We start from the raw sequence: 13127 nt of genomic DNA on the forward strand, positions 1-13127 counted from the left end.
AGATTATGTCCTCTTGTCCTAAAGCTCTCCCACAAGGGGAAACAATTCTTCCACATCTACCCTGTCAAGACCCCTAAGAATTTTGTATGTTTGTCTTCTCTAAGAAGTTCAGGCCCACTCTGCTCAAATCTCTCCTAAAAACACAGTCCCTCCATACCCAGTATTAGCCTAGCTAACCTTCTGTGGACTGGCTCCAATGCTGGTATATCCTTCCTTAGGTAACAGGCCTAAAACTGTTCATAGTATTCCTGCTATGGTCTAACTAATGCCTTGTATTGTTTCAGCAAAACCTTTCCCAATTTATACACCATTCCCTTTGAAATAAAGACATTCTACTTGCCTTCCCTCTTACCCACTGAACTCAGATTTCATGATATGTGAAGCAGTGATTTAGATAGGGAAGAATGTGCGACAGAACAATTCTTATTTTAACCTCAACTCCAAGTAGTTGGTAACTTAATAGCATATATGCATTTTTAAAAATAAACACAAACATGGGGATTACCAAATGATTGTGGTTGCTGCAATATGCATTCAATTCCAAACAGGTAAGGAAATTACACACTTATTTGTAAAATTAATGAGTTCCATTAATATGTCAATTGGAAAATACAGTCCAGCATAGTATTCAGCCAAAGGGTATCAGAACCAAACACAACATCTGCCCTCATCTAGTATACTTAGTAAAATCTGAACACATTTAACATACATGTGCACAATAACATACATAGCATTAAAACAACAGTAGAAATTTCTGCAAAGCTCAGCAAGTCTGCCAGTATATGTGGAGAAAAATCAGTTAATGGTTAGGGTTCAGTGACTCTTCCTCAGAAAGGCTCCATTTGACCCAAAATGTTAACTCTGATTTCTCACCACAGATGCTGCCAGACCTTCTCAGCTTTTCTAGCAATTTCTATTTTTGTCTCCAATTTACAACATCTGCAGTTCTTTTGGTTTTTCTTTAAGCAGTATTGAGGATGGGTCAATTGCGTGTTTAAAAAAAATTGCCGATTAATTGGTTTCCATTCCCTTTTCAATTGCACAGCAGTTGGTGATGTCGGTAGATTTGTGTCATAGGTAGAGAGGGTGGTTAAGCAGTTTAGCACACTTGCATTCCCTGCTTAGACCTTTGAATATAGGAACAAAAACAGAAATTGTTGGAAAAGCTCTGCAGGTCTGGCAGCATCTGAGAAGGTAAATGTTCAGGTTGGTGGCCCTTCCTCAGAACGGTATAGGAGCTGGCATGTCACATTGTACAGGATGTTGGTGAGGCCTCTTCTGGAATACTGTGTGCAGTTCTGGTCACCCTGTTACAGGAAGCATATTATTAAACTGGACAAGTTTAGAAAAGATTTAACAACTGAAAGATCTGTAGATGCTGGAAGTCTGAAACAAAAACAAATTGCTGGAAAAACTGAGCAGGTCTGACAGCATCTGTGGAGCAAAATCAGAGTTAATATTTTGGGTCTATTGACTCTTTATCAGAAATGATTTACCAGGATGTTATTGGGAATCGAAAATTTGAGGATTAAGCTAGACAATGACTTTTTTTTTTACACTGGAGGGTAAGAGCTTGAGGGCTGACTTAATTTTTAAGATCATTAGGGGCATTGGTAAGATGAATAGCAAAGGTCTTTCCCTAAGGTGGGGGGGGGGGGGCGGAGTTCAAAACTAGGGGGCATACTCGTAAGACAAGAGGAGAAAGATGTAAAAGAGGACATCAGGGGCGACTCTTTAAAAAAAGGTTAGCGTGTAGAATAAACTGCCAGGGAAAGTGGCAGATGCGGATACAGACGTAACATTTAAATACTTACATGAACAGGAAAAGTTTGGAGTGATATGGGCCAAAGGCAGGCAGATGGGATTAGTTTAGTTTGAAAAAAATACCCATTCAGATGTCTTCACGAATATCTGACGTGTCCTACCTAAGAAAATCCCATCATTCAGCCTAATATTATTGTTCATATGCGGGTCTCAGACATTTTCCAGCACTAATTCCATCATTCAGGTTCATTGTGGAACTCGGATTGCGCAGTGGGCTAGTCATCATCGACCATATTTTACATATCAAGCACCTGCCTGAAACAAATCCCCACATCCACCCCACTTCCTATCCAAATCAACTAAAGCAATCAAAGTTCCAGTTATTATTCACTGCTGCTCTCCCAGCTCCTTGAACCTACTCTGAAAACTCCATCCAAGATTAAATTTAAAATGATGCACACAGCCATTCATTCACCCACTCAGACGGTCCCATCACGAAGTTAGTTTAATCATCTCCGGATCCTCAAACAAGGGCCCGATCATATAAGGAAAATAGACAGGTTCATCTGGGGAACGATTTCACACTCACTCAGTCAGACAAATCAAGAGATAATGGGAACTGCAGATGCTGGAGATTCCAAGATAATAAAATGTGAGGCTGGATGAACACAGCAGGCCAAGCAGCATCTCAGGAGCACAAAAGCTGACGTTTCGGGCCTCTCTGATGAAGGGTCTAGGCCCGAAACGTCAGCTTTTGTGCTCCTGAGATGCTGCTTGGCCTGCTGTGTTCATCCAGCCTCACATTTTATTATCTTTGACAAATCAAGAGTCGTTTTTAGTCCCTCTTCCCACTAAAAAAAAGACCAACTCGGCTCCTCTCGGCCAAACACCATTTCCATTACTTTGAAGCAAAACTTTCAAGCTACCTCAAACTAAGCCGCACCGCCCGTCCGCTGCCGCGCATGCGCAGAACTTGTCGCCGCTGCCAGCCTGACCAGAACCCCGCCTACTGTGTAGGACTCCCTGTTGCTACCGGTCCATTTAAATGTCAATCATCAACCCTGCGCGATTTAAATAGACTCCCTGTCTATCATGAAGGTACCAAATTATGTATTTTATCATTCTGGCTTGAGGTTTCGTCATCCGCCCTTTGTCTCATAGGGCAAATTTAATTAACTTATTCAGTTAAATTATGCCTCAGGGTTTTGTTCTTTTGTAAGGCCTCTGTTTCATTTTGTGCTGCGATGAGGCGCTTGACAATTGTGATGAGGGCCAGCGTAGTGAATGTTGTCTCTCGGATGGAGAACTAGCTGTAGGTGAAAGCTCTCTGTGTTTGACAGTGAAGGGCTTTGAGTGGAGGCGGTCTTATAGCATGGCTCTTCTCAGAGGTGAGTCAAAGTAGAACGATGTTTATATACCTGCTCGGATCGCAGAATAATAAACAAGGAACACCATTCTTTCTCATAATATCATAAAATGCCGGCACCTTACTGCAGTTGGGTTCACTGTTTGAATTTGAAATAACATTCGCCTCCGTTATAATCCTTGAACTTTGTCCCGTTTAAAAAGCCTCCATCCATAACTTTTTGGAGAGTGTATGTCAACTCCAGCCGAGTTGCGATGTGAACTGTCAACATTTGAAGATACGGTAGGAGTCACTTTTAAAAACTTTTTGAAGTTTTAAGATGGGGCCGAGTGGACTTGCACTGAAGCAAAGGCGAGAATTGGAGTTCTGAAGAAAGGTCTATAGACCCGAAACATTAACACTGCTTGCTCTCTCCACAGATGTTGTGAACTTTCCCAGCAACTTCTGTTTTTGTTTCTGGTTTCAAGTATCGCTGTTCTTTGGTTTTTATTGTGAGAATGTGCAATATTAAAAATATATATTGCAGTTCTATTTAATCAAGAAATTGTATTCATTTTTAAAGAATGGCTTTCGTCAAAGGAAGTTGCTTCTTACATGGCATGCCTGACGATTGGAAATTTTTGATTTCCTTCTGGCTGCTGAATTAGTGGAGATGTATCCAAGAAGTGTGGCCACAAGCATTTCTTTTTATTTCGGAATGGATATTGATTTCACAAGGCTTATTTAATGTCCACTGTAAGAACTATGGATGCTATAAATCAGGAACAACAACAGAAGTTGTTGGAAAAGTTCAGCAGTTCTGAAGAAGGTTCACAGGACCCAAAATATTAACTCTTATTTTTCTTCATAGATGCTGCCACACCTACTGAGCTTTCTGAGGAAGGGTCACCGAACCTGAAACATTAACTCTGTTTTCTCCTCCACAGATGCTGCCAGACTTGCTGAGCTTTTCCAGCAACTTTGTTTTTGTTCCTGATTTACAGCAACTGCAGTTCTTTTGGTAATCAACTTCTGTGTTTGTTCTTTAGGGTCCAGTCTTGCCTTAAGTGGTCAGGGAATTAGGTTTGTGATGTTCTTTTCTTTTTAACAGAAAAAATGTATTTTTGTGAGAAGTAGGAAAGGTTACTGATGGTGTAATCAAAAAGATACACATTTTAAGAATGGTATTGGAGGAAGTGAGTGAGGTGCTAGCTGTGGAGAAAATGAAAACAGAGGGTGGTTGAAAGCATAACAGATCTACCAGAAGGTGACTTACGATTTTTGTTGAGGAGCTTTTGTTGGAAATCTTGCACTTACAATTACGATGTGTCCTGCTCTAAATGTAAGTTTTCTTTTATGTTTTCCAACTTGCAACCACACTTCAAAGATAATTGAAACTTGTGACCCAATTGTACACATCTACGACTGAAATAACATATTGGTTATACAATATCAGTGGTTTTTCAGTCTCTTTTCTTTAATTCATAATGTGGAGATACCAATGTGACTGTGGTGGATAAAGTCAGAAGTTACATGACACTGAGTTATAGTCCAAATTTATTTAAATCACAAGCTTTTTAGCACTGCTCCTTCATCGGGTGAAGTGGAGTGAAGGGCATGGGCGCAGAGTATATAGATGGAGAGATAATGGCAAGATAATTCCAAGTAATTAAGAGTGTCAATAGATAAGTACAAATAATGAGTGGTGGATGACGGGCTGAATAACAAGTCTTTGCAGGTGATCAGGAGTGTCAAACGGCGAGTAACGTGTCAACAAGCTAAATAAGAATTGAAGGGATTACCTGTGGACTGATTAATTCAGGCAGAGAGATATTATAAATAGTCAAAAATAAGATGGTGCTAGAGCCAACCAAATGCTGGAATAACATCAGTAGGTATCAGAGTTGCTTGATAAGGGTCTAACCAAAGTAACAAGTAAACATTTTAAATAAACCCGTTGGACTATAACCTGATGCCAGGTGACTTCTGACTTGAATTAATAGTAGCTGGTTTCCCCTTTTCTAGTAGAGATTTTTCAAAAGTGATGAACGGGGAGGTTTTTAAATAGTAGTTCATGTGCTGCTAACATGTCCCAAATTGTTTGGGAAACTTTGAGTGTAGATTTGTAATGGCAAGGAATGAAAAAAGTCAAATTTCTGCTTAATAAATGGAGAGATGATTTGTTTTAAGAGGTTACCAAAATGTGATACATGTCTAAAAGCAGAACTGAGATTGATGTATCTATTAGTAATTGCAAATGTTTATATTTTGATTCATTGTGCCTTTATATTTTACCTTCCAGCAGTTGTTCCCTCCAATCTAGAGTTGTGTATACAGTGACACAAATGCAGTGGTTCAAGGAGGTGGCTCACCACAGCCCCTCAAGGACAACTAGGGATGGGCAATAAATGTGCATCCAGCCTATATTTATTGCAGGCTTGTATGAGCATTTAAAAGGAATTTTAAGCCATTTGAAATTTTGAGTTACTGAGTTCTGCATTTTAAAGAAACTATTTAGAAAAGGAAAATAAATTTGTATCTCTAAAGTATCTCTTATGACCTCATCCTAAAGCACTTTGCAGCCAATAAATTGCTGAGACTGTACAGGGAAATGTGGCAGACAGATTGGTCTTCCCCAACAATGAGATATGATGAGATGATACTACAGGACTATATACAGCACAGAAATTAGCTATTCAACCCATCTAGTCCGGCCCTGCATTTGTGCCCTCCTCAAGCTTCCTCCCATCCTTTCTTATCTGACTGTTACCAGTAGGCCCTCCTATTCTCTATCTAATTTTCTCTTAAATGCATCTATACTTTTCAAACCAACTACTCGGCGATTCTCACTGCCCACTTGTAAAGAAGTTTCTTGAATTGTCTGTTTTCTTTAGTGACTGTCTTGCATTGCATTGATGGCCACTAATTTTGTTTTTCTTTTTCCTTTATAAATGGAAATTAGATATGCATTTATATAATATTTTTAATGTCTAAAATGTCATTGGGTCCTTAAGTTCTATTAAACAACATGTGACACTGATTCACATAATGAGATTAGTGCAAATGACCAACGGTTTTAAGCAGCATCTTGAAGGAGAAACAAAAGGAAGAGAGACCAAGAAGTTTGCAGAGAATTGGAAATAATGGCTTCAGCAACTGAAGGCATGGTTGCCATTGGTTGAGCAATTAAAATCAGTGATGTGCAAAAAGTGGCTTGCAGATGTCTTGAAGTTTTGCAGAAGAAACTGCACAGGTAAGAAGGAGCCAACAGCGTCCTAAAAATGGAATTAAAAATTTAAAACTGCAGCTTTGCTCAACTTGGAATTCAGTGAAGTTCAGGAGCAGTGGATAATGGAACATAGTGCAAATTAGGATGTAGGTAGGCTTTAGTTTTTGGAGGGGAGAAGACAGAAAGCTGGCCAGGTGTGTGTTGGAATTTCGAGTCTAAGTAAGGCATGGATGATGATACTAGCAGTAGGTGTGCTGAGGCGAGGTACTGTTATAAGGTGGAAATACTTGGCAGTGACACTGGATATGGACTTGGAAACTCATTTATTGGCTCAGATATAGTAGTAAAGTTATGAATGATCTGATTCAGCAGTAGATAGTGGCAGGATTGAGTTAGTAGCAAAAGGAGTTTGTGACAGTGGTTTTAGTCTTAATATTTAAAAGCAAAATACTGCAGATGTTTAAAATCCAAAATGAAAACTGTTAGAGACAGCCGGTCCATCAAAACAGGGAGGGAAATAGTTGACATTTTGAGTCCAATGAACTTCATTTGGAATATCAATATTTAGTTAGAGGAAATTTTTACTCATTCATTTGCCAATATAAGGTAAGTAGTCTAACAATTTAGGGATAGTAGGCAGGGTTTGGGGATGGGAGTCATGGTCATAAGGACACAGGTTGACAGCACAGAAAAAGGCCATTCAGCCTATCAAGTCTGTGTCAGTCAGAAATGAGTGCCTGACTATTCTAATCCTATTTTCTAGCACTTGGCTCATCACCTTTGTGTGCTTTAGCATTGCAAGCACATTTCTAAATACCACTTAAATATTATTAGGGTTTCTGCAATACCACTCTTACAAACAGCAAGTTCCAGATCCCAACACTGTCTGGAAGAAAAATGAAAGATGTCCCTTCTAAATCCTTTGCCTTGTACCTTGAATCCATGCCCCCTTGTCAATGACCCTTCCACCAAGTGGAAAGGTAATTCCTGTTTACCCAATGTATGCTGCCTATAATTTTGCCCATCTCAAGCACATCACCCCTTCCAATCTCCAAGGAAAGCCACCTCAGTCTATCTGATCTCCAAATATGGATGCTATTACTTTTCATATATGCATTTTGATCAGAAGCAGAAAAGATGACCAAATACAGAAAAATGTTGGTTAATCATTTGGGAAAGATCCAATTAGTGGGAAACTGCTCTGCATAGATCAGGAATTTCCAGGCTTGTTTCAATCTCCAGCTAGTAGGAAACTTTACGGTCAAATATATTCTCCAATGCTTTGCATGGCGATGCTGTAAAATAGCAGATACAGCCATCGCGTTTTAGTATTGTGATTTGTTGCCTGGCCTCTGTTCTGAAATTAGCATAGTTTGCAACTTTGTTTTACGTTAGTGATTATCATTTTTTTTACATCCTTATCAGAAAGAATAATCTCTTTCACTGACTGTTACAAATGCTGAATGTATAAATTTTTTTCTGCAATGTCTTCTCTAAAATAGCATTTGGCTTATTTTTGAACTGCCAAGTTGATTAGGTAATTTTAAAACCTTCTTTTAGCAATCCAAAGTTCAATGGTTTGTTTGTTTTACTTCCTCACCCACCGTATTGATAAAAAGTGAACCAGTCAACAAATTCAAATGTATCATTGCTGCAGCTGTCAAATGTAGGACTACAGTCCTGAGGTCAGATATTTGTCTATGTTTGCAGCTTTTAAAAAATAATAGTACAAGACGGAGGGGTTTCCAGTGCTCACAACATCTCCACAATGAGAATGGGTAAGGAATGGTCAAATCTGGTGCTGCTGCAAAGACCTTTTTTAATAACATCAGTTGCTGTCCAATGTGCAGTTTGACATGAGGCCATCAGGAGTGAAACAGGGAAAAATAAGAACACAATTTGAGTTGGTCCTACGTTTTGAGTGAGGATCAACTATTGAATGCAAACTGAAAAGAAAACACATATGGTGTTGTAAATAGGATTTCAATAGACAATTTAATTTAACTTTTAACTTGGCCCTTGTCTTTACCTCGTGATCACTTTACTTGCTTAAGTTCTAGATTTTTACAAACATCCACTGCAGCATCTAGGGCACTTAGAGGAAATGATTGATTGCCAGAAATGGGAGGTGGTTGTTGCTATCCTGAAAACATAAATACATCATGCAGAACAGTTAATGTCTGCTTTTGAGCTTGGACTTTTCTCTCTGGAGAGAAGGAGGAAGAGAGGTGACCTGATCGAGGTGTACAAGGTAATGAGAGGCATTGATAGAGTCGATAGCCAGAGACTTTTCCCCAGGGCAGGATTGACTGCCACGAGGGGTCATAGTTTTAAGGTGTTAGGAGGAAGGTATAGAGGAGACGTCAGAGGGAGGTTCTTCACCCAGAGAGTTGTTCGCGCATGGAATAGTTTACCAGTGGTAGTTGTGGAAGCAGAGTCATTAGTGACATTTAAGCGACTGCTGGACATGCGCATGGACAGCAGTGAATTGAGGGGAATGTAGGTTAGTGATAATGGGAACTGCAGATGCTGGAGAATCCAAGATAACAAAGTGTGGAGCTGGATGAACACAGCAGGCCAAGCAACATCTTAGGAGCACAAAAGCTGACATTTCGGGCCTAGACCCTTCTTCAGAGAGGGGGATGGGGAGAGGAAACTGGAATAAATAGGGAGAGAGGGGGAGGCGGACCAAAGATGGAGAGAAAACAAGATAGGTGGAGAGGAGAGTATAGGTAAGGAGGGGATAGGTCAGTAGGGAAGATGGACAGGTCAAGGAGGCGGGATGAGGTGGTAGGTAGGAAATGGAGGTGCAGCTTGAGGTGGGAGGAAGGGATGGGTGAGAGGAAGAACAGGTTAGGGAAGCAGAGACAGGCTGGGCTGGTTTTGGGATGCAGTGGGGGGAGGGGAGGAACTGGGCTGGTTTTGGGATGCAGTGGGGGAAGGGGAGATTTTGAAGCTTGTGAAGTCCACGTTGATACCATTGGGCTGCAGGGTTCCCAAGCGGAATATGAGTTGCTGTTCCTGCAACCTTCGGGTGGCATCATTGTGGCACTGCAGGAGGCCCATGATAGATATGTCGTCTGAGGAATGGGAGGGGGAGTTGAAATGGTTCGCGACTGGGTTGTGCAGTTGTTTGTTGCGAACCGAGCGGAGGTGTTCTGCAAAGCGGTCCCCAAGCCTCCGCTTGGTTTCCCCAATGTAGAGGGGTTATTTTATTTTTGGATTAGGATTATTCCACGGCACAACATCGTGGGCCGAAGGGCCTGTACTGTGCTGTACTTTTCTATGTTCTGTGTCCTAAATAGTAGGCTTTTAATCTCCATTATGCCATCAGAAAATAGGGAGTAAAAATGTCACCAGAAAGATATAGGTATGCTGACTCACTTTAAGCTTTCGTCCAGGAGGGGAAGTATTACCACATTGTGGTAACGTAACAGAACTAATAATCCTGGTGGTTCAGGCTAATTCTGTGAAGACACTGATTCAATCCCACTCGTGGGACAACTGGTGAAACTTGAATTTCCAGAATTAGTCTCTGTTTGTTTTTAAAGTTTGGAGGAACAACGTTCTTCACAATGCGGTATTAAACTTTCTTTCTTCAGTTTTAACCTTCTGGACACTCACACAATTATTCTAGCATATTCTGGAATAGGGCTTCAGCAATGAGTTAAATGCAATTAAGAAAGTATACTTCATTCAGGTATCCCCTCAGTTGGTAAACTTCGCAGTATTTCCTAACGTTTCAAGTTTAATATTGGGGCCATTCATGTATTAACATGTGTACAAACACTTAACAGTTAAAATGGGACTGGAAGAAGACTGATTTAAAGTGCATTTATTTCAACACAAGCCCTGACTGGAAAGGCAGACGAGCCCAGAGCATGGATTAGTTCTGTGGACTGAGATATTGTAGCCATAACAGAAACATGGCTGAAAGAAGGGCAGGACTGGCAGCTCAATGTTCCAGGGTACAGAAGCAACAGGTGTGACAGACGTGCAAGTAAGCAAAGAGGGATAAGGGAGGACTAAACAATGCTTAGAGAGCATATTCTTAAGGGGTCATCAAGTGAGGCATATGGTTAGAACTTTGAAACAAGAAAAGCATAGTTAACCTGTTGGGACTGCATTATAGACCCCCAGGTAGTGAGCAGGTACTAGAGGAGCAGATGAGTAGGGAGATTGCAGATACCTGTAGGAATAATAGAGTAGTATTGGTTGGAGATTTTAATTTCCCCTGTGTTAACTGGGCTGCACAGTGTATAAGTTCCAGATGGGGTGGAATTTGTCAAAAGTTTCCTAAATCAATATGTAGAGGGCCGTACGCAAGAGGGTGCAACGCTGGACCTACTCTTAGGAAAAGCAATTCCACAACAGATGGATCATGTCTAAGCTCTGCAGTTGTGAATGCTGGTGGATGATTAAACAACTCACTGGAGCTCCACAAATATATCCATTCTCAAAGAAGGAAGAGCCCAACACATCAGTGAATGCAGATAAGTCTGAAGCATTCACAGTAATCTTCTGCCAGAAATGCCAAGTGGCTGATCCATCTTGGCTTCCTCCAGTGCTCCCCAGAATTACAGATACCGGTCTTCAGCTAATTTGTTTCACTCCGCATAATATCAAGAAATGGTTAGACACACTGGATATTGCAAAGGCAATGGGCGCTGACAACATTCCAGCAACAGTACTGAAGATTTGTGCTCCAAAACTTGCCACTCCACTAGCCAAGGTGTTGCAACAATAGTATTTACCCAACAATATGGAAAATTGCTCAGCTTCTTTCTATGCACAAATACAAAGTTGAGCAAATTCTACCTGGCTAATAATGGCCCCATCAATCGGCTCGTGATCATCAGTAAAGTGATGGAAAGTGTCATCAGTGCTAACAAGCAGCATGTGATCAATGACACTCCGCTCCTAACCTCTTTACAGCTTTGGTTCAAACATGGATAAAAGAGCTGAATTCCAGAGATGAGGTGACAACACCAACGCTTGACTTTCAACTGTGTGGCATCAAGGAGCCCGAGCAAAACTCGAATCATTTTTATATTGTAGCAAGTTGCCCCCTGACCGGAGTCATACCTGGAAGATGGTCGTGGTTGTTGGAGGCCAGTCTTCTCTGCAGGAATTCCTCAGGGTGGTCTACTAGGCCAAACCATCTTTTTAGCTTCATCAATGCCCTTCCCTCCATCATAAGGTCAGAAGTGGGGTTACTCACCAGTGACACCACAATGGCCCATACTATTCGCTACTTCTCCAGATACTGAAACAATTCTTGTTCAAATGCAACAAAAGCTGGACAGTATCCAGGCTTGGCTGACCAGTGGCAGTTAACATTCAGAACAAGACAACCCACTTGATTGGCACTATCAGGTTTGTTTTTGGAGACCCTCACGGACTTGATGTAATGACAAGCCTGGCTACAAAATCTCAATCCTTTTATTACGCAAGTACAAGCTGTGGAGGATCACTGTACACAATCTGGCAGAGTGCCGAGTTCCATAAGTGATTCTCCCTAAACAGTGGAGGGTCCCTACTTTTTGTACTCTGATTTGGCTAATACAAAAAAAATTACTACATTTGGAACATAAAGAGAACAGGTTACAGTATTGATCGTTTGTGAAGTGACTGATAATGGCAGGATGCGTTTTCAAGTTGAAGTGACAGAATGCGATTTTTCAAGCCACTGAAGTGTCTCACTTGAACAAAAGATCACTGATGTGGCCACTTCAGTATAAACAGGAGTGTCATATCTTTACAAAAGGTTCACCCCCTTGCAGAATTACAGATGTCTCACACCTTTACAAATGTTTCTCACCCAATCCTATTCAGGCAGGAAGTTTAAGACAGTTTCCACATACCCCTGTGTAGGAAGATAAGGAGCATAGAGTTGAAGTTCAGCTAATTCCTGATTTACTGCTTCCAATACCAACATTATACTGTTTCCCAGGGCAGTGAGCCCACATATAAGGTAGTTTCGGTTTTTAGTGGGCACCACCCCTGAGGACCCTCCCAAACTGATAATTCCCAGGAAACCGTATCCCAAGGGAGAGCCCAAGGTGACCGGATCCTGCCACTTAGCGCAAAACTCCTCGCTACTGGAACGTGTGACAATTCGTCAAGTATGTGCCTGTTGGGGACAAGGCTCCGTGAGAGGCCCAATGGTCCCAACAGCAAACAGCACTGAAGTTGGAATAGCAGTAGAAAAGGTCCCATTGAGAAGGTAAACGAATCCCTTCTTAGCATGGTAGCAGGTGACGGATTCGCGTACCATCTTGTAACTATTCCAGGAGGATTGACCCTTAAATGGTTGGAAGTCTGGGGAGTGAAATGGAAATATCCCATACCCGAAGTCTACATGGGTGCCATTACAATTCCCACAAGTCCACTCTATGCCTGAAGTCACATTTACTAGTTTTGATTCTAAACGGGGCTGTTCAATAGTCCTCTTTTAGTTGTGCAGGTTTCTTTTTACACACCGATGGGGCCAGGAGGCATCACTGGGATGGTTAGTGACGTTCACTAAAGCATGTACACAACAAGTTCCAGTACCCTTAAAACAAAGTGGATAGCTGTTAGGATTCATACAGTTCACCCGTTTCTTCCCAGGCTTACGTCTAGTACCTGTACAAGCAGAGGGGCCATTAATTATCAATTCTACGCATTTACCCTGCACACCCCTCTTCCAAGTTTCCCCCCTCCCCTTGGCAAAGCCTACCAAAATAATCTACTTCATAGAGTTGGTGAGGGTGTCATAAGAATAGGGGCAATGCACTCAGGGGTGAG

At 41.3% G+C, this 13127-nt stretch overlaps 1 protein-coding gene and 1 non-coding gene across 3 annotated transcripts in view; one reads left to right on the top strand and one right to left on the bottom strand.

Moving 5' to 3' along the window:
• Positions 1-1969: 1969 nt before the first annotated feature.
• Positions 1970-2056, bottom strand: LOC125460173 (small Cajal body-specific RNA 18). Its single transcript, XR_007249209.1, has one exon. It is a non-coding gene; the product is annotated as a small Cajal body-specific RNA 18 (non-coding RNA).
• A 935-nt stretch (positions 2057-2991) lies between these two features.
• acaa2 (acetyl-CoA acyltransferase 2) overlaps positions 2992-13127 on the top strand; it is a 70527-nt gene continuing 60391 nt past the window's right edge. Inside the window, exon 1 of one of the 2 annotated variants that reach the window (XM_048531506.2) lies at positions 2992-3152. In XM_048531506.2, the coding sequence (XP_048387463.1) occupies positions 3137-3152 (16 nt within the window). In that variant the 5' untranslated portion in view covers positions 2992-3136. Of the gene's footprint in view, positions 3153-3185; positions 3413-13127 lie in introns of those variants that run through there. The other variant, XM_048531516.2, reaches the window with a different exon arrangement.

This window comes from Stegostoma tigrinum, chromosome 1, assembly GCF_030684315.1.
Source record: "Stegostoma tigrinum isolate sSteTig4 chromosome 1, sSteTig4.hap1, whole genome shotgun sequence".
Taxonomy (NCBI): Eukaryota; Metazoa; Chordata; class Chondrichthyes; order Orectolobiformes; family Stegostomatidae; genus Stegostoma; species Stegostoma tigrinum.